The sequence below is a fragment of the Myxocyprinus asiaticus genome, chromosome 48 (genome assembly GCF_019703515.2).
Source record: "Myxocyprinus asiaticus isolate MX2 ecotype Aquarium Trade chromosome 48, UBuf_Myxa_2, whole genome shotgun sequence".
Lineage (NCBI taxonomy): Eukaryota > Metazoa > Chordata > Actinopteri > Cypriniformes > Catostomidae > Myxocyprinus > Myxocyprinus asiaticus.
Genome location: NC_059391.1, coordinates 1,666,930 through 1,690,018, shown reverse-complemented (window position 1 = coordinate 1,690,018; position 23,089 = coordinate 1,666,930). Strand labels below are relative to the sequence as shown.

Here is a 23,089-nt window from a genome sequence, read left to right as displayed (position 1 = left end):
TATATTGTCCATTGTTAGTTCATGATATCTAATGCATTTGCTAATGTTTACAAATGTGTTATAAAATGCTACCCATACTACTTAAAAACATTATCTAGGGTTAGGGTTGGATTTCCATATCTAAAGTCTTCTCAGGTCTGACCTCATGTACCATCTGACATGAATATTTGGCTTTAATTTGTGTATGATATTTGATGGCACTGCTGACTTCCAGGCATATAAATAGATCCATGTAGTAGAGTGTGCAATGTAATCCAGTCTTGCTCATGTTATTTCAAATCTTTAACACATTAGCGAATGTGATACCTAACTTTCTAACAATCTCATGTGTTTTCCTCATCACCCCAATGAATCTAAGAGAAAAGTAGTCACGTTTAAAATTTAAGTAACAAACCTTATTAAAAAAAAAAACAAAAAAAAACAAAAAAAACAAAACAAACAGTAGACAAGAACAAAAACATTTAATTACTGAATACTTTATTATGTCATTGAAATACAACCTAAAAATGTCAAGTTACAGTTAAGAGTAAAATGATGGAAAAACATAGATTGGAATTTCACTTATGAAATTGTGAAATGATGTCATCATTTCTGTTATGGAACAAGACATTTTAGTTTCAAAAAACAATCCTGAATAATGTACAATACACAATACTTGGAGTCAGGCTGGGTAAATAAATGTTTTTAGAAAGACTTTTAGTATCTATTTTAGATGGTCCATAAAATGTTACAACGGCTATACATTTTCATTTCATGAAACAGTGCACACACTAAAACAAACTCTTAATGGTACTTTCTTTTTGTTCTTAATTCTATAAACTGGACAATTCCTTGTGTACTTAGCAAAGACAATTTCAGTGTTAATTGTCACATAAATGAGAGTTCAGAAAGAGATATGTTGTTGCTTTTTTGTAGTATAAGTGTTTCAGAGAGTTGAAACATCACTGGATTTGTCTGTTAAAAAAATGTAGAGATTATAGTTGAACACCCTCTCCTATGCAGGAGGGCTGCTTCACAACAACATATAGTAGCATATAGGACATACACTGTAGTAAAGTTGAATAATAATAATAATAACATAAAAAAAAGAATGTGGCCACTTTGAACACACTGTAAATCACTTTTTTTTTTTAACGCAAAAATCCATATTGCTTAAGTACAGTAACACCGTTAAATTTGATCAGAAAAATAGTTGCTGTAGCTCATGTGACTGGAAAAGGTAACAAAATAGTTTAAAAAAAAAGATGGGCATCCGTTCAATCCTCAAGACAAACCAAAGAGCTTGAGCACTGAATGCATTTCAGGAAATTTAACACTGTGTTAAATGTGGGTCATGTAACAATGATCCAAAGCATATAAGTAAAGAGGGAGAAATAAAAATAAAAGAAACAGCAGGTGACTCGAATGAAGGAAATTCTGTATTTTTGACATGTGGGGTCACCACTTTTATAGATTTTCCTTTATAGTCTTGTATTTACAGCTTACATTTTCCTTTGCCTAAATATGGCAGCTTCTAAAATGAGGTTCAGCTCATATTCTAGGGGCAATATGCAGATATCTAGATACATTTTCAAATGATTAATCTCTTTCTCTGTATAGACATGAAGTTCAAATATGAACACATTCTTCATAGATCAAAGTAGAAATCTATGTACAATCATCTATATGGCACTTTATAGTGTTGCCACATGCTATAACATGCATCATAAAAAAATACTGAACTTCTGTCAGCTAGCTTTAAAATTAAATTGACAGTTTATGGCAGTTATTGACACTCAATGGCATTAATAAAATAAACCATACAAGGTATCAAATAACCAAATGAAGTATTCATTTATATCACAATAAAAAAAGACACTGACTTTGTTCATCTCATATATTGACTTGAGAATAACAGCACAATAACACCCATTTATGAATATATAAATTAAATACAGCCGTATATTGTCCATTGTCTTGTGTAAGGATTTTTTTTTTTTTTTTTTTTTAGATAGACCTCCTCAACTGTGACCTATTGGTCTGTTGCAATTAATAATTTTTTTCTTTTTCACTTCAATTCAATTCATTCACAAATTAATTTAATTGGCTATAGGCTTATCGAAATATTAAAAATAAGCTTAAAACACAAGACAATCAGTAGCTAAATGGATAAATGAATAAATGAATTGAATGAACATCATTAAAACATTTGCTAAATTAATTTAGAAATATATGAGAATATACAAATTATTAGAGGACTATATAGGAGGTGAATGGTTGTTGCTTGGAGAGCAAAAACAATGTGTATGTCACTGAACAGAATAAATCCTCTCATTTCTCATTTCCCTAGATCACTCTGAAAAGTTATAATCCAGCAATCATAGCAAGATTATTTTATTATAATAAATTGTCAACATAAATAAAGAACAACATGTTGCCTTAAAAACGAATACATTTTAATTTAGTCAAATCATTATAGAGCTTAAAATGACTTAATTATTTGTACATCAGAGAACATCATAAAGAACATCCAATATCCACGTTTTATTAGTTTATTACTCAGACCAAAACATAATCAACTTTTTTATATTCAGATGGTACCTTCTGCTCTCTAGGATACAGTTCAGACCACCGGCAACAAATCAACAGTTATTATCAGCATCATTCCTAAAATGGAAACCGAGAACAGATGGTGATGATTACAAGATTCCCATGGTGAGAAACAAGGATATGCACATTTATGGTACAACGGGTCTTAAGGCCACCCAGGAAAAGGTTCTTTTGATTTGATACTCACTTTGCATTTTTCACAAGCTCCTAAAAGTTATGCACAGTATACAGTATACATTTAAGTTCATAACTATCTATGGAGATATACAGCCAGGGTTGGGGAGTAACAGAATACATGTAACGGGATTACGTATTTAAAATACAAAATAGAAGTAACTGTATTCCACTACAGTTACAATTTAAATCATTGGTAATCAGAATACAGTTACATTCAAAAAGTATTTTGATTACAGAAGAGATTACTTTGCATTTTATTGTCAAATATTTTCTTTAATTTAATATTTAGTCCTTTCAGATGGAAAACATTTATACATATAAATGATGCGATACAAAGTGCATTTGAACAGCGGTGAAACACTTTCTTGTGATGTGTTACATTCATACGAGCAGACAGAGAAGTAAGTTTGGAGCAGAAGAAACAGAAATAAACCTTGTGTAAGTTGTCAGCTTTACACTAAGATAAAATGCTATTTCTAGCCATTTTACATGCACATGTTTCCAGGCACGATCACATTCACGTTGGATCATAATTTCTTTTTTTCTAGTAAGAGCTTTGATATTAGGGCAAAAATCATATTCTTGATAATAATTTTTTTATTGTTTTCCTGTAAAAATATCAAAATATCCTAAAAACAAGATCAATTAGATTAATCTTGTTTTAGAAACAACACTGCATAAGATATTTAGGTTTTTTAGAGAATGTATTTTTAACATGTGTATTTTGTCTTACTGTACTAACAGAGTTCTTATAGTCAAAACAAGTGAAAAAATCTACCAGTGCTGAAGAAGTAATTCAAAGTATTTAGAATACGTTACTGACCTTGAGTAATCTAACGGAATACGTTACAAATTACATTTTACAGCATGTATTCTGTAATCTGTAGTGGAATACATTTCAAAAGTAACCCTCCCAACCCTGTATACAGCTATGTATAGATGAAGTTACATTGACCTCACACAGCAGGCAACAAGACTTCTGGGTTCTTTTGATTGAGAAGCTTTTAATAGTGGATTTGAGAGGTGCTGCAGTTTTATTATTCTGTTAAGCATTACATAATGTAATCATGTTTTTAACGTTAATAATGTTATTATAAAGGGACATCTATGGTTTACAGTAAAGTAATATACAGATCTCAAACGTGCTGTTCATGCAAGACGACCAAAGACTTTGCATGACCTGGAGGCATTTTGCCATGACGAATGGGCAACTATACCACCTTCAAGAATTTGGGGCCTCATAGACAACTATTACAAAAGACTGCACACTGTCATTGATGCTAAAGGGGGCAATACACAGTATTAAGAACTAAGGGTATGCAGACTTTTGAACAGGGGTCATTTCATTTTTTTCTTTGTTGCAATGTTTTGTTTTATGATTGTGCCATTCTGTTATAACCTACAGTTGAATATGAATCCCATAAGAAATAAAAGAAATGTGTTTTGCCTGCTCACTTATGTTTTCTTTAAAAATGGTACATATATGCAAACTTTTGAGCACAACTGTATGTAGGTTGTTTTTTAACTATCAACAAAATCTGCTACACCGGCAGCGCCTGCTATCTCTCCTGTATGCCGCCAGAGGTCGCCATCTCCAGAGTATTAACCCTTCATTCACGAACTACATTTTCCATAACCCTCCGCTCAGACTGATTACTCACCCACCTGTTCCACATTATCTCTGTCTATTTAAGTTCCCTGGTTACACGCATTCAGTGCGAAGTCTTGTTCTGCCTGGTCTGCAATTCTGAGCGTTATTTACCATTACTGTTTTCCCTGTGTTTTGACTCCTGCCTGTTCATCGTTTTTCCCAGCCTGCTTGTGTGTTTTTGGACCTATTGCCTGTTTTATGGATTACCCCTCTGTCTCTCGGATATACTTGGTTTGCCTTTCTTGGACTGTCTTCCTGTGTACCGAACCCTTGCCTGCTTTTTGTTTACCCTTTGATTTGCTACTTTGTTGTACTGTTTATACTTTTATTAAACTGCATATGAATCTTAACATTACTGCCCTGGCATCTTCGCTACAGAATACTTCGCCAAACCTAGATCCAGCAGCCTTCCAACAGTTACACAAGCTTGTTACAGCGCAAGCAGCACTCTTTAAATCCGTGCAGCCAAAACCGCAAGTATCTCCGTTGGGGGTTTCCACTAGTAACTCTTCCAGCAGCACATTGCACTCTACAGTTGTTGTTAATCCTCGACTCTCGCTTCCTGAGAAGTTTGACGGATCACCCGGTAAGTGTTGAGGATTTCTCTTGCAATGTGAGCTTTTACTATCTCAACCACCTTAAATGTATCCCAATGATGAAGCTCATGTTTCCTTTATTGTATCACTGCTGTCCGGAAAGGCACTAGACTGGGCTACTTTGGTATGGAGTCGTGAGAACATTTTAAAATGCTCTTTGTCTCACTTCCTAGCTTGTTTACGGAAGGTTTTTGAACACTCTTAGGGTGGTAAGGACCCGGGTGAACTTCTATTGTGCTTAAAACGGGGGAAGAGGTCTGCTGCTGAATTCTTTTTATCCTTTCGCATGCTAGCAGCGCAAACAGTGTGGGTGGAGGACAATTTGAAACCGTTGTTCCATCAGGGGTTAAATCCTGATCTTCTAGCTGAACTAGCATGTCGTGATGAGGGGAGATCTCTTGATGAATTCATCAAATTAGCCATTTGCTTGGATAACCTGATCAAAGCCCGTCGTCCAGTCAGCTCACTACAGACACTTCACTCTGACATCGCTGCAACCAGTTATCCCGAGCCCATGAAAGTGGGTCTTTCTTCTCTCTCCTCCGAAGAACGAGGATGCCATCTCCGGGAGAGATTATGTATCTACTGCAGACAGTCAGGACATTTACTGAGGAAGGGGGACGCGGAGGTGAGTTTGGAACTTTCAAACCTAATTCTTAACCTATTCTTATGAACAGTTCGAAGTTCCTGTTACTTTGCATGTGCTAGATAATGACATCATGTATCTGCCATTTTAGATTCAGGGGCTGCAGGTAACTTTATTGACCTGGGTCTCACCACAAATCTAAATCTGTCTTTTGTCCCCTGTGTCCCTCCTTTACATGTATCAGCACTAGATGGATGACCTCTGGGATCTGGCAAGATTCAACAGATCACCTGTCCCATTCGTCTTCAAGTTGGACTCCTTCATCATGAGGAGATTCAATTCCTAGTCACTCACTCTCCTAAAAACCCGATTGTTCTTGGCCTGCCATGGCTGAGACTTCACAGCCCTGAGATCTCATGGAGAGATGGACAAATCACTTGGAGTGCTTCCTGTTTCCAATCTTGCCTAAAACTTCCTGAACTCATCTCTCTCCCTCCTGTAAGCACCACGACTATCTACACTGAGAAGGAGATGTCGATCCTGCCATATTATTATTCGGATCTCCAGGAGGCAATCAGCAAATCAAAGGCTACACAACTTTCTCCTCACCGTTCCTTTGACTGCGCCACTGACCTTCTGCTGGGCACCTCTCCTCCATGCGGATGAATATACCCCTTAACTGCACCTGAAACTAAAGCTATGGAGGAGTACATATCGGAGTCCCTAGAAAGAGGGTTCATTCAACCATCCACTTCTCCTGCTTCTGCTGGTTTCTTCGTAGGAAAGAAGGATGGGGCCTTCATCCATGCATTGACTACCGAGGCCTGAACACAGTCACCATCAAATACCGCTATCCTCTCCCTCTGGTACCAGCAGCATTAGAGCAGTTACAATGCGCCAAAATATTCTCCAAACTGGATCTTCGTAACGCCTACAATTTAATCTGCATTCGGGAGGGGGATGAATGGAAGACTGCCTTTTCTACACACACTGGCCACTACGAATACCAGGTGATGTCTTTCGGACTTTCCAACAGTCCATCTGTCTTTCGAGCCTATGTAAATGACATTTTTCATGATCTTATTGGCAAATGGGTAATTGTTTACATAGATGACATTCTGATATACTCTTTTTCCCTTGATGAACATGTTCAACATATCAGAGTGGTGCTCAACCACCTTGTTCATCATCAGCTGTATGCCAAAATGGAGAAATATGAGTTTCACCAATCCACCATCTCTTTCCTGGGGTATGTCATCTCCCCGAGGGGGTCACCATGGACTCTTCTAAGGTGCAAGCCGTGCTGCAGTGGCCACTACCTGTGTCTGTCAAGGAACTACAGCGCTTCCTTGGTTTTGCCAATTTCTACAGACGTTTCATCCGAGGTTTCAGCTCGGTGGCTGCTCCACTCACCTCATCGCTCTGAGGAAAAGCTCTGAAACTAATCTGGACACCTTTTGCTCGTCAAGCTTTCGATGACCTCAAACGACGCTTTATGATTGCACCCCTCCTCCATCATCCAGACCCCACTCGACCCTTCTTGCTGGAAGTGGATGCCTCTGATTCAGGAGTTGGTGCAGTACTCTCTCAACGAAAAGTATCTCCCGCCAAACTCCATCCCTGTGCCTTCTACTCACACAAGTTGTCAGCTGCTGAAAGAAATTGCGACGTCAGCAACCGTGAACTGTTGGCTATGAAAGTGGTTTCTGAGGAATGGAGACATTGGTTAGAGGGAGCTTGTCATTCTTTCCTGGTGATCACACATCATTGCAACCTGGAATACATCCAGTCTGCAAAGTGTCTAAATCCTCGTCAAGCTCAATGGTCTCTATTCTTCTCCAGGTTTGATTTCACCATAACATTTCGACCTGGCTCCAAGAAACAAAAGCCGATGCCCTGTCCCGCATTTATGGGTCCACTACTTGCAACAACCCTGTGACTTCGATAATCCCACCAACCCTCATTGTTGCTCCCGTACAATGGGACATTATGGCAGACATCACCCAAGCTCAGAACCAAGAACCCACTCCCACTGACTGCCCTCCTGATAAGATCTTTGTCACAAGCTACTTGCAGGTTAGTACAAAACCGGTTTTGGTGGGAGAACCTAGCGGTCATGGAATATGTTAAAAACTGCAATGTGTGTGCCACCTCTAAGTCTGTTCAACAGCTCCCATCTGGTCTCCTTGAACCTCTGCCTGTCCCTCATCGTCCTTGGTCCCATATTGCTGTGGATTTTGTCACGGATCTACCCAACTCTCAGGGTTTCACTACCATCTTAACCGTGGTGGACCGCTTCTCTAAGGCCTGTAGATTCATCCCTCTGCCCAAGCTCCCCTCGTTTATGGAATGTGCTGAGAACCTGTTCCAGTACGTCTTCCACTTCTATGGCCTACCAGAAGACATTGTCTCCGACCGTGGTCCCCAATTCACCTCCAGAGTCTGGTCTGCATTCTACAAATTTCTCAACGTCAACGTGAGTCTAACCTCTGGATATCACCCTCAATCCAATGGACAAGCTGAATGCCTAAATCAGGACCTAGTTAAATTCCTCCAGGCTTACTGTCAAGTTAATCAGCATGACTGGAGCCATTTCCTTCCCTGGGCCGAATATGCTCAAAACTCCCTGTTCAAACTGGCCACCGGAACCACTCCTTTCAAGTGCATCCTAGGTTTTCAACCTCCACTCTTTCCCTGGTCCGGGGAGCTGTCTGATATAACTGCAGTCAACGACAGGATGCAGCGCAGTGAGGATATCTGGGATCAAGCTCACATCCACTTATAGCATGCTATTCGCTGACAGAGGGAGCAGGCCAATCTCCATTGGCGGTCTGGCCCCAACTATGCTCCAGGGCAGTGGGTTTGGCTATCAACCCAAGATCTTCGTCTTCGATTTCCCTAATCGTCCCGCTCCCAGAGGTTGTGGTAGACCCCTGACACAGACTACTTCCTCACGTCAGGAGCCGCTCACGGGGGGGCATCTCCAGAGTATTAACCCTTCCTTCATGAACTACATTTCCCATAACGCTCCGCTCAGACTGATTACCCACCTGCTTCACATTATCTCTATCTATTTAAGTTCCCTGTTTACACGCATTATGTGCGAAGTCTTGTTCTGCCAGGTCTGCAGTTCTGAGCGTTATTTACCATTACTGTTTTCCCTGTGTTTTGACTCCTGCCTGTTCATCGTATTTCCCAGCCTGCTTGTGTGTTTTTGAACCTATTGCCTGTTTACTGGATTACCCCTCTGTCTCTCGGATTTACTTCGGTACACAGGAAGACAGTCCAAGAAAGGCTTCTTGGACTGTCTTCCTGTGTACCGAACCCTTGCCTGCTTTTTGTTTACCCTTTTATTTGCTACTTTTTTGTACTGTTTATACTTTTATTAAACTGCATATGGATCTTAACATTACTGCCCTGGCGTCTTTGCTACAAAATCAATATTGACTTGATTCAGCAGGCCTGTATTATTTTATTGGACATTTAACAGGTTCATAAATTTAAACTTCTAAAGCATGAGAAATGTGGCATATTAAAATGAAGTCTACATATATATATAATATATATTGTATATTAGAAACAGGGTGATTTATCCCCACAAACAGCACTTTTTGTGTATTTTCAGCTATATTTAAACAAAAAGCAGTTATTTTCTGGGGTTCCAAAAGAACCTGGGAGTGCTGCAGACAAGCGTTTGTGTGTTAACAGGAACTTCATCCAAATATTCAGGTTTACATTTACATATTCAAAATTATAACTTTACATTCAGATTTGCAATTATACATACATATTTATAAATGTTTACTTGCATTTCAGCATTTCATTGTTCATTATTTGAAGCTGTACCTCTTTGCTGTCAGCAGCCTTCTCCAGCTCCTCCCTGCAGCGTAACAACTCCAGCTCCAGCTCAGCTCGCTCCTTCTGACTGGTTTCATACATTTCCCGCAGCTTTTGTAGTTCATTCTTTAGTCCATCACACTAACAGACATTTTTAGTATAATAAGGGAATAGAACAGCAACTACGTGAATCAAATAATTCATGAAAGGTATGTAATGAGTTGATAAACAAAAAAGGGTAAAAATGTGCAAAAGATTTTTCCAAATTTGTGCAAAATTGAGGGACAAATTTCAGATAAAGCCAGAAGCTATAGACTTATATTATAGACTCTAGTGTAAGATTTGTATGTTATAGACAGAGCGTGAAAACTGCAGTACTACCAAATTAACACTTATTTTCCTAATTCCTAATAGTTCACCCAAAAATGAATATTCTCTCATTATTCACTTTGATGCCATCGCAGACAAGCTCTGTAGGTCCTTATAATGTAAGTAAATGGGTGCCATCAGGCTGCTGGCTGTTTGATGATCCAAAAGTCATATTTAGGAAGCATAAAAGTAATCCAAAAGACTCAAGTTGATCATGTCTTCTGAAGCAAATCGATAGGTTGGTGTAAGAAACAAATCGATAATTAAAACATTTTTAAATCATTGCTTCTGGACAGCGCTGGGGTGCTGTTTGAAATGAACAAACTCTCGTGTGATGTTCATTCTTCTGTTGTATACAAAACGCATGCTTCCAACTTCTCGCGGAAAGCAATTTGAGTTGAAAAAGTTTTAGTTATCCATTTGTTTCTTACACCAACCTATCGATTTGCTTCAGAAAACATTAATTGATCAACTGGAGTCATTTAGATTACTTTTATGCTGCCTAAATATGCCTTTTGGACCATCAAATAGCCAACAGCCTGATGGCATCCATTTACTTACATTATAAGGACCTACAGAGCTTCAACATTTTTCATTTTCTTTCTCATTTTCTTAACATTTTCTTCATTTGTGGTCTGCTGAAGAAAGACATTCATAAACATCTTGGTTGGCATCAGAGTAAGTGAATAATGAGAAAATTTGTATTTTTGGGTGAACTATTCCTTTAACTAAATTTTATTGTGTTTCAACGTTTCGACTTTGCAAGGCAGTCCAGTTTACCTCTCTCTGCACATATGTGACCTTCTCCTCAGTCTGTTTGAGTTGATCTCTCAGGGACAGTATCTCTGAGAATCCTCCTGTCCAGCTGGTAGGGGTGACAGGTTTGCCCTCAAACGAGATGTTCTTCTGTATCCCAGCATCCACCAGCCTGCAGCTGGAACTCATCTGATTCACGCTCATATAGGAGCTTCCTGCTTCTGTTTCTGTGCCGCACTGCATGTCTTTTCCTTCCTCTGTCTCTTCCTGCTCCTCTTTAAGAGTGAGGCATGTACTGCCTGAACTGTGACATCACAGCCAAAACAAGACACATGAAACAAGAGAAATAGCTGCATGTTAATGAGTGAAACAAATTAAAGAGCACAGGAATTCAAAATTGGAGTTTTGTGGCATTTAGTCTATGTAACAAAACAGAGATATGGACGGTGGGACAGTTGCTTACTTTTTCCTTTGCAGCAGCTGTAGTCTGTCAGTCAGCCTCGTGTTTTCATGCTGCAGTGAGTGACATTGCTCCTTTAGACTGTTACATTCATCCATCAGCTGACCCACATTACCTAAGCAAATAACACAAGACAACAGAAACCTGTAACTGTCACATACAATATATATAAAAAAGGAAAATATTAATTTGCATACATTTGTGTTATGCAGGTGCTTTCAACCAATGTGGCCAGCAAGATAGCTTCACATATCATGTATATGGTACCTTCCAGGTAAATATAAATACATATGTTTTGTGATTTGTAATCACAATGAGTCTAATACATTGTACTTTTTTTCACCCCTTTCATGCGCTTTCATTGACTGGAACAATCGCATTCCATCCAATGTGATGTCATGCAGGCTCTCAAATGCTTCATTGTCAGAGTTTACAGCATCTTCACATAACATCGAGAATTAACATCATCTGCCATCCTAGAGCTCCTCTCCACTGGACACTCTGTGCTACAAACATTTCTGAAACGCTTCAGGGTTACGCCCTTTATTAAAACTTGTGTGATTTATGGATGTGACTGCACCACGTTAACCAGCTTTGGAAATTGAATGAATTCATCATGCATTGATTTCAGAATAATATCAACTGAGACGTCAGTGGATGCTTCAGTCATAATCTACATGAAAACATAATGCAAGCATTCTCTAATTTCCCTCTGATTATCAGTTAGAATAAATTGAATTGATTGTCTTGGAATTCTCATGTTGTATGACATACATTTCCTTAGTCCATCCCCTCACGTTTTGAGAAATAATAATTATATTTGAAATAAATAATAATTATAAAGGAATACTTCACCCAAAAATCAAAATTCTGTCATTTTTACTCATTATTGACTGTTATTACGTCATGACCTTTGGTCACGAGACATGCAAGAACCAATGAGGTTTGATGTTATTGATGTGTCACCATTTTTGACTTATGCAAGAAGAGCACTCGCGACTCACGTTTGCGGCTGTGTGTACATTCAAAATGCCTTGGTGAGACATTGTAAACTGTGTTGAGTTGGTCCATTCAGATGCATTAATTATCAAATATTTAGATATATAACCCTGAAAAAAAGTATATTGATATACTCAAGGAATTTGCAAAATTTTATTCACAAGTTTTTTTTTTTTTCGTTTTTTTTTTTTTTAATTTTGCAAAACACTTTTATTAAAAAATTAAATGAACCTTGGCAAAACTTTTTTCTCATAAGCACCTACAGCCTATTTTCAGCTTAAGCTATAAACCTATCACTTCTTAACATCCATCCATCCATCCATTTTCTATAGCCGCTTATCCTATGCAGGGCTGCGAGAAGTGCTGGAGCCTATCCCAGCTGCCTCGGGCTAGTCATTCACAGGGCACACACACAGACATCAAAGGATGGCACCATAGATATCCACAGAGGTCTGAGCTAAGCCCCGAAGATCCACTGACCCCAGAACCGTGCCTGCTATTCACTGCTATTAAGCACAACAGTGCCCGCCAGTGGCGTATTCTCCTAGGAGGCAAGAAAGGCAGTGCCTCCTCAAAAATCTGGATGAGAAAAATAATCGACTCTACATAAATAAAACAAATACAATATTACGAAATGTGAGCTCGGATAATTTGTAAAGCAGTCATATTTCTAAAATCACTCGGTCAATCAGCGACACCTGCTGATAAAGTTTCAGAGGTAGGCAGCGTCTCTCACGCCTCCCTTGAGCACATTGTGATCTCACTGTCGTGAATGTGATGGGGGGGACCACCAAATACTGGCAAAAAGTCACATTAGGGGAGACAATGCCTTCAATTAGTGCTGATTTGTTCAATATGCTGCCAATCAATCAATGTGATAGTGCCCGCCTCTCATGCACTCGTCCTCACAGAGGGCCTCCGCAGATCGCTATAGGTCGAACTGATGGAAGTGGAGAAACCATTTACACAGTTAACAACTAAACGACACAGACAACAGCACTTTTGGTCACATTCAAATCAACCTTGACCTTGAAATGGCTTGAAATATGAAATAGTGTGTCAGTGAGGCGCTTTTTAGTAAACGCTTGCTCCTAAAGGTGCAGCTCCATTCCATCATGAAACCTGTGTGAATACAGATATGAAATAGGCTTGTTGTTGTTTTATTGTAGGTATTGTTTTTGAAGCAAAGTAAAAATAATAATTATAATACAATATATAAACTTGATGAGTCTTTGATTTTACTTGATTTAATAAATAGTCTGTTAATATGAACAAACAAAAATAGAAGTATTCTATGCTTATTAACAGTGCAAGATAACATTGATCTTTCATATACTGTACCTTACCTTACAGAAATCTATATGGCAATCAACATATATTGTAAATAAAACTATAGTTCATATATTTGGGCATATACTGTACATATATATATATATATATATATATACATATATATATATATATATATATATATAGGCTACATAGACTATTATATAAATTAGATGGTAACAAAAAGCAAATATATGTTACATATATGATTCAATATACATTTTTAGTATGTTTAGTATATATTTTTAAGTATGTGACTTTTATTTCAAATATTTTTATATATGCCTACTTGTTTCATATATTTTATTGTAATAAATCAGAATTAAAATCTGTATGGGTTTAAACTGAAAGCTATGTAAATGTCAAATGGAACTGAATTATGAATTTACAAACATGGTGATGATTGTGGCCAGATGATTTTATTTATTTTATACTTTTGCTTATATGATATTATGCTTAAAATCAATCATAATCAGTTATGCAATCAAATTCAAATATCCAGGTTCATGTACTCATTTCTCTATACATTCATACTATCAATGTACTCAATTACAGTATATTCAACATGTATGCTGGGATATTACGTTTGTTTCAAATCCAGGGCCGATTTCTCTTCCCAGTCTGCCCGTCTTTCACCTCCAGAGACCTCAGAGTCGGAGTCAGATAGACCTTTGTGTCTGGTTTTTATTCTTTATTGTCTAAACTTTGTGCACTCGAGACAGACACAGGGTGTCTCGATTGCTTAACTCATCTTGCTGAGTTCAGTCATTTATGATACCTAGCAAGATCAAACATGCAAGGGAATTTTTGACTTAACCAAAGCTATCGCACCTCAGTAAGTCAGAGCGACACCCACCCTGAGTTATTGCCTAACATAATGCAGAACTCTGGTACATAGAAAGGAAGTGCTTTGTGCACATACACATAGGGTATTAAAGATCCTAACAAATCTTAGGGAGGCAGACTGTTCTCTCACTCTTTGTCTCAACTCTGAGGCCTCAGATCTAAACTTTGACTTTTTCTCATTCATTTAGTTCCTTAGATGAGACAATACTCTGTATTATTAGTTTTGTTACAGGACTTGGTCCTTGGGTATATCTTTAGATATATCTTTAGATTTATTTACTCAACATTTATAATCAAATATTTTATTTCTGTATCGTTACATTTACTCAATATTCATCTTTATATTGATTTTTATTTCATTTATTATTATTTTTTTAATTAAAGTTGTTATTCCTTCTACAGATCATCTGATTTATTGAAGTAATTTCCATCTGCTGGTCACTCTGCACCACATGGGATACTTCACTGGCCACTGACTGAACCTTGTACTTAGGATAGACTTCACCGGAAATTAACTGCCACAAGCTTCCAGCCGGACTGCGATGCCCCTCACTGACCTCTGCCTGCATCATCTTGGTTATAAAATGGTCTACTCTCTTAAAATGGAATACTTAGATAATAAATAAATTACCAACCAAAGCCTTCATCTGCCAAATAATAAAGGACACTGCATCTACGTGAACTTCTGCAGTCAGTTCGTGATGGATTTCAAAGACTTTGACACTAATCTAAATTACAGTTCATAAAAAATCCTTTAGTTTAAATTGGCCACCAACATCTACTCATTTTACTGATTTAAACCATAACTTGTATTACACATAGATATCTATTATTGGCATTGTATTCAAATTAAATTAAAAATGATGAAAAAATATAAAACTACTGATTTAAAGTTGTTGATTATAAGTATAGAAACAATATAATTAATTTTATTGCAAAATATTCAGATATGTCCAAATATATAAGGAGTTTAAGAGTGTAGGGAGACCAACTCATCATTCACAGTGCATCATGGGAGTGGGCGGTTGCTCCAGGGCTCTTTTGGCGCATTTTGCTCGCCTCGATTATCTGATTCGTGGATCTTTCATTTCAGGGTCATGGGTAGTGTAGTTCTTCACCAGGAATTCTGCTATTCAAAAATTTATTTTAATTATTAAGTTGAAATAACCAGACTGATAGCTTCAACAGAAGCGTATACAGTACCATCGATTAACAACCCCTGAGCTCATAGTATTTCTGTCATTAACAGTTTATAAGCTATCGTTAAAAATCAATTAGCCTATGGGGAAATTAATGGGATTATTACCTCCGCAACCTGACTGTTTCACTTCATTGTATGAAAATCAGTGATTGCAACATTCTTTAAGATAACCCCTTTTGTGTTTCACAGAAGAAATAAAGTCAAATGGATTTGGAAAAACAGAGTATAATAATGACAGATTTATTTATTTTTAATTTTGGGGTGAACTATTCCCTTTTAGGGCTTTGCTTGGCCTTAACTGTTATTACATATTCAGTATAACGCAGTAGCCAAGAACTGAGACAAATTGGAGTGAAGCTTGAGTCTATGATAATCAATCTACTTGTAACTTTCAATAATGTCATGAATGTAGTAACATGACATTCATCAATAAAGACTATAACTTTCATCTCTGTGTCAGTTGTATTCTCACCCTCCCTCCTCTGCTGTTGCCGTCTTTGGCTCTTCATCTCAATTTCTGCTCTGAGTGTGATGATCTCCAGCTCGTACTCTTGTCCTGTGTTCTCAAGTTGAGAGATCTCAGCTCGTAACCTGCAGAGCTCCTCTTGCAGACAGGCGATGTCGTTCTCCCGTTCAGCTGCAGCCTCCTCCGCTGCCTGCTGCAGCACCAGCACTTCCTCCTGTGCTGTCCGCAGCTCCTCCTGTGCCTCCAGCAGCTCACTCTCCTTCTCCTCCTCTAGACTGTCCATCTCCTCCTGAACAGAGCGAAGCTGGGCTACACGGGTTGGGAGACAATAAGGATCTTTGACTTGAAGTATATATCATGTAATATTCATCTACTGTATGTATTTTAAAATACTCGTAATCAGACTACAGATACTTTTTTATAGATTACATGATTACATATTATCAAGGCAACAGCAGTCAATTGCTAATAATTTATTGATCATCCTAATCATTCTCTTTTTTCAATCTTTAAAATTTTTTCATTCTAAATCAGCACACCGCATATACTGTACATGTTCGGTTATTCTTTGAGTGTTTTCGGAAGAGAGGGGGAGAGGAAGGATTGTGCGTATTGCACTCAGAACTGATACTCGCTACTAGCCAGTCAGGTGAAGATGGAGCGGTCTACCTCAGCATTTTACCACTGGATCTATAGAGATAATTTCATTTTTAAGGAGACACGGGGCAAAACCATCACTGTGCAATGTAAACTCTGCCTTCCAAAAGTTGATATTCTGTCAACTGCGAAGGATACATTAAATCTAAAGAAGATTTGGAGGAATGTTTTTTTTGTTGTTGTTGTTTTTTACTTTACATCAAAACGCATCAAAATGCACAAATGCACGCCATTTCATATTCAGTTGGATTAGCGCCGCATAGTTACTTTAAGTTTCTTAAACTGCTTTTGTAATCAGCTTCACAAATATATATGAATGCACTTAAGGTGTAGTGATAACTTTGAGATGTTTTTATGACACTGATACACAAATATAACTGGTCTGATCTCTTACTACACATGGATGGTGTTTGTAAAATACCAAAATTGCATGACCACATTTGTGTTAGTGTGCCCCGGGAACCTTTCCATAATTTTAGAAACTCCAATAAGAAATGCCTGTTCAACTCAAACATATTTGGGTCTGTCACTGATGAAGTGCATAGACCTCTATCAGCATCACGGGGGAAAATATGAAAATATTAAAACTTCCTTCATTTTTCTGAATTTGTGGACATACGCACCACTCGATTAAACCATTCAGAATTAGGTTGAAAGTAATACAAAAGTAATTAGATTAGATTACCCCAAAATGTAATATATGAGATTACGTTACTGATAGCATTTTTTGTCATGTAATTTGTAATAAGTACCTGATTACAATTCACAAGTAATCTGCCCAGCACTGCTGATAAGACACCATTTGTGTAATTTAATTATACAGTAGCCCCAAAAAGTATTTGAACATACAATCTATCCTTTAAAATGTCTGAATTACTTCGGTTTTGAGGCAAACGCTTAGCCTCTGCGCACAATCGAACACAAAGCCTTTCAAAATATACTTTATGAGACTGTGCATGCATACACAGGTGGCTGGCGCATGAGCAATACAACTGCTGTGAAATACTGGACTATTTCTCTTCAGGAGTTTAGACCCATAATTATGTATTTATTGTCCTCGAGGTATACACATGCATCTCCCGACCTTCTTACACACCCGCTCTTGACATGTGCATCCACTGTTGTTGTTTTTTCCTTTGTCTCCTGTTGTTTACCATCATTACATCTTTTTCTAGAAAAATCAGGCCACACACATTTAGTGCTTGAGCACTCTGTTAATGACCAAATTTGCTTCACTCATCCTGTACGCAGATGCCTAGCATTTGCCTCTAAACAAAGTATACATTGGGCTTTAGATAACTCAGCCATCAAACCCATGGGGTTCTCAGTGCACCAAGCAGACAGAGTGAAAGACCTCTCAGGTATAAGCAGAGGAGGTGGTGTATGTTTTATGATCAACAAATCCTGGTGTGATCAGAGGAACGTACATTCTATCAAGACTTTCTGCTCTCCTGATCTGGAATTTCTCATGCTTCTGTGTCAGCCATTCTGGCTACCAAGGGAATTCACAGCGGTCATTATCACAGCTTTGTACATCCCCCCACAAGCCGACACAGACTGGGCACTCAAGGAACTGTATGGGAGTATAAGTGAGCAGGAAACCGCACACCCTGAGGCCGCATTCATTGTGACCGGGGACTTTAACAAAGCCAACTTCAAGTCAATCGCACCAAAATACTTACAACAAATCAGTTACAACACATGAGGGGACCGGGTTTTGGACCATTGCTTCTCTCCCTTCCGGGATGGCTACAAATCCCTGCCCCACCCACCATTTGGCAAATCGGACCACTCTTCCGTTCTCCTTCTGCTCATTTACATGAAAAAACTGAAACAGGAAGCACCCAACCTCAGAACAATCCAGTGCTGGTCAGACCAGTCAGATTCTATGCTACAGGACTGTTTTGATCACGTGGACTGGGAGATGTTCCGGTCCGCCTCTGATGACGACATTTCAGGTTTTAGGCTGATACCGTAACGTGTTTCATCAGAAAGTGCATAGTTGATGTAATGCTGACCAAAACAATACAGATCTACCCTAACCAGGAACCGTGGCTTAATAGCGATGTTTGTACAGCACTTAATGCGCAGACCTCCGCTTTTAATTCTGGGAACGTGAAGCAGCATAAACAAGCCAGTTATTCCCTACGCAAAACTATCAGAGCAGACAAACGCCAGTACAGGGACAAGATTGAAGGACAGTTCAACACAGAATCTAGAAGCATGTGGCAGGAAATTAATATCACCACAGACTTCAAAGGGAATAAAAACTCCGCTGAACACCGCTGCCTCTCTCCCGGATGAGCTTAATACTTTTTATGCTCGTTTCGAGGGAAATAACACAGCCCTCGCAGAGAGAGCTCTCGCGGCTGAAGCTGCAGAGGTTAGTTCACTCTCCGTCCCTGTAGCAGATGTAACCCAAACCTTCTGACAGATGAATATCCGTAAAGCCACGGGTCCAGATGGCATTCCAGGCCGCATCATCAGAGCGTGCGCAAAGCAACTGGCTGGTGTTTTTATGGATATTTTCAACCTATCTCTCTCCTTGTCTGTGGTCCCCACATGCTTTAAAACGTCCAGCATTGTGCCTGTACCAAAGCAACTCAGAATCACTTGCTTAAATGACTGGCATCCTGTTGCTCTGACCCCCATCATCAGCAAATGCTTTGAGAGGCTAATCAGAGTTTACATCTGACCTGTGATGCCTGCCTCACTGGACTCACTGCAGATTGCTTACTGCAACAACCGCTCCACTGATGATGCCATTGCACTTAAACTACACACTGCTCTCTCCCACCTGAAAAAAAGGAACACATATGTGAGTGCTATTTTTAGACTACAGCTCAGCCTTCAACACCATAGTACCCTCCAAACTTGATGTGAAACTCTGGGCTCTGGGCTTAAACAGCCCGCTGTGCAGCTGGATCCTGGACTTCCTGTCAGGCAGATGCCAGGTGGTTAGAATGGGCAGCAACATCTCCTCATCATTCACCCTCAACACTGTGTTCTTCAGAACACAGCCCCATCACCATCAATGGGGCACAGGTGGAGAGATTCAGCAGCTTCAAGTTCCTCGGTGTCCACATCACTGAGGAACTCACATGTCTGTCAACACTGAGGCCATTGAGAAGAAGGCTCACTAGCACCTCTTCTTCCTGAGATGGCTGAGGAACTTTGGAATGAACCACCACATCCTTACACGGTTCTACACTAGCACAGTTAAAAGCAACCTGACTGGCTGCATCACTGCCTGGTATGGCAACAGCACCGCCCTCAACCACAAAGCCCTGCAGAGAGTGGTGCGAACAGCCAGACACACAATTGGAGGTGAGCTTCCCTCTCTCCAGGAGATCTGCACCAGGTGGTGTGTGAGAAAAGCTCAGAGAATCATCAGAGACTCCAGCCACCCTAGCCATGGGCTGCTCTCACTGCTAACATCAGGCAGGCGGTATCGCAGCATCAGGACCCGCACCAACCAACTTCATGACAACTTCTTCCCCCAAACATTCAGACTTTTGAACTCTTGATCATTCACGATACATATATCAGCACTGCACTTTATTAGCCTCAGACTGGACTCACATTTTATACTTATCTTAATAACACACTGGCAACTGACTATCAACTGACAGCTGAATGTCAACACAACACTTCACTGATTACGGGTGGGGGGTTGGGGGGGTGGTACAGTGTATTTTTCTTGTATACAGTCTTCTTATTTTGTATATACTGTATATTGTATATTATTAGGTTTATATTGTATATTGTGTTGTGTAACAAGATGTGTAAATTGTGTTATGTGTAAATCAGATGTTTATTGTAATTGCCATACTGCTATGTTGCTTGGAACTGCACCCAAGACTTTCACCCACTGTTGCACATGTGTATGTGGTTGAGTGACAATAAAGGGATTTGATTTGAACAAAATATCAAAGCAAGGACATCTGCAAACAAATACTGCTAGCGCTTTTCTCAGAACTAACTTCACATTTATACATCATTTTTGCAATGACTTTGGAACTGTTGCAGTAATTTTTAGTGAACGTATGAAGTATGTTTCCCTCAGGTTCACACAGGCAGTGTTGAGGAAGCTATCTGAAATCATGGTTTAACCATGATATTTGTAGTAAAACCATTGTACCCACAAAATTAACCATGGTTACTACTGTCATGATTACTGCTATAATAGTAGAACCACGGTTTTACTAGTAGAACCATAGTTCCCTTTCAAGTTGGTCACTTTAACGCTGCGTCAGTAGCTGACAATTTTTGAGGCCGCTATAAAATCACGGCAATCTATTGGCAGATGGCGAGACACTCCGCCCCTTCTGTGCACATCATTGCAGGCATATAATACAAAGCACAGTGCCATTTCATCAGGACTTTTCTACTTCAGGGTCCCAATTACATCTAATGCACTGCAAACCTGATTAATCACTTCATCCTTTTTACACATCTAAACAGTGAGTGTATTATTTCTCACTGTTGCATGCCAATGATCAACGTTTGTATCAATGCACTGTGGTGTATTTTGATTGCATTGTATTGTGGTTTTTTGGGGGGTAAAGGAAAGGGCCGCTTGTGTCTCATGTCATTTTCAAAATTGTGTGTGTCTCCCTCCATGCCAGCGAGTTTATTCCTCTGTCTCACGGGCACGGGCACTGTTTGCAATGCATGTGCCAGGCCCCATCAAAATTAATTGTGTTGACTGAGAGCTCATGATCTCAAGAAGCTTCCCTCATCGCTCGCTTTCTATCTGAAAGTGGATACCAGTCTCATATCCTCTCGATATCCGAACTCTGTGGCTCCACAGGGAAGCTAGGACGGGATGTGGAGCTCAGAAAATCAGAGCATGAGTTCATACTGACTCAGGCCTTGCGTCTGTCCTCCTCTCCATCTGAAGTGGTTCTGCCTATTTAGTTCACCCATGATGATATGTGGCCTGTGGCTTGCGTGCATGATGCAGTCAGGTTTATTGGACATGAGGAGGGGGATACTTTGTCGCTAGTGGCTTTGGCTAGTGAGAACTGGTCATGCTCAAATGAAGTGCTCACCGGTGTTTCCCCCTGAGGGATTGAAAATCATGAGAGGATGCAGATGCAGAGTTAATGGAGGTTCAAACACAGACAGTTTAGAAGATTAAGCTCGATTGGCCCATCCCTGATGCGCCCAAGCACAATTGACTCTATGAGCAGGTTTTAATGAGTCGGTGCAGAACCAAGTTCTTCTGCCCGGTTCTGTTCTTCCTTGATCTGCACAATCAGTTTGTTAAGAATTGGTGCTCTCCCTACACAATGAGAGTGTGAGTCTCTGGTGAAGCAGAGTCCTTTAAAGAGCTGAGTTGTGCTATATATTTAAAGAGCTGCACACGCCATCTGCAGATCTATGGGTGGGCTTGTGTCCATCGAAAGGCATATCTGTCTTCATTTATCAGAAATGCACGACAAGTCCTTAAGAAAAGGCCTACTTGCTCGATGCCCTGGTCTCGCAGTAGACACTTTTCAGTGATGCTATGAGTGTCATCACTGAGAAGTTCCAATCAGCTAAGAAACAGTCGGCTGTCTATAAGCACATCCTCCTGAGGCAGGGTGGCACAGTAGCACAGCCGTTTCGCAATCCTTCTCTGTCAATGAAGTACAGTGTCTTGGACGCATCAGTTCTCCCCATAAGGCTTAGAGTCTGAGCCACCAGTCAAACTACAACTGCCATGGCCCAGGAATAAGATTGCTCTTTAATCACTCCACCCAATGTAAATGCTTTCTAGGAGAGCTAAGATTTCCTGATGGTCAATGGGCCTTGAAACTGTGACTGAGCCCTACGGAGTGGTCGCTTAGGACCACAAATCCGTGTCCCGAAACTGCCCTCTCGCTCTCCCCACCATTGTGAGCTGGGATCAAGTATGTGGCAGTGGAGAGTCACGTGACACCTTGCAAGGTTCGGATGTGTGAACGGCGAGCTCTGCGCACTTTGCTAGTTTTTGATATTTTTTATGTCATAAACTGGTGAGATTCAATACACTCTGTTCCATAACATTTCTATGAAGACAATATGTCAAAGAATTCAAAATCATCGGGCTCTGGAGACATTAAAAGACACTTACGTGCTCAAGCTGATACCCTTGACAGGGGTGCAGACCAGGGACTCAATTTGGACGGTGCAGCTGGAGAGATTCAGCGTCAACTGTTGAGCATGTCAGTGATGCTGGCGAAGGTCGTAGCAGACTTGGAGGTTCTTGCTGTAATACATCAATCGATTACTGCCATGGAGTCAAAATTCACTGAGTTGGTTACAAGAATGTCGGATGTTGAGAAACAGATCGATTATCTGGAGTCATCAGAGAGGGAATTATCTGCTAATCCACTAGCAACCAAAATAGATTTGGAACGCGTTTGGGAAAAGTTGGAAGACACTGAGAATTGAACAGGCGAAACAATGTCAGAATTGTTGGAATTCCTGAGCGAGCAGAGGGTCAGAATATGGTGAAATTCCTAGATGAGCTCTTTCCAAGTCTGCTCGACATAACAGGCCTTATGCTGGAAATCGAGTGAGCTCACAGAGTTCCGGCTCGGA

At 39.6% G+C, this 23,089-nt stretch overlaps 1 protein-coding gene across 1 annotated transcript in view; it reads right to left on the bottom strand.

Annotated features, from left to right (window-relative positions):
* Window positions 1–456: 456 nt before the first annotated feature.
* ccdc136b (coiled-coil domain containing 136b) overlaps window positions 457–23,089 on the bottom strand; it is an 85,269-nt gene continuing 62,636 nt past the window's right edge. Inside the window, exons 4-8 of the mRNA XM_051692063.1 lie at window positions 15,869–16,171; window positions 11,025–11,136; window positions 10,586–10,865; window positions 9,446–9,577; window positions 457–2,646 (exon numbers count right to left, since the gene is read on the bottom strand). Of these exons, the coding sequence (XP_051548023.1) occupies window positions 2,641–2,646; window positions 9,446–9,577; window positions 10,586–10,865; window positions 11,025–11,136; window positions 15,869–16,171 (833 nt within the window). The 3' untranslated portion in view covers window positions 457–2,640. The remainder of the gene's footprint in view (window positions 2,647–9,445; window positions 9,578–10,585; window positions 10,866–11,024; window positions 11,137–15,868; window positions 16,172–23,089) is intronic.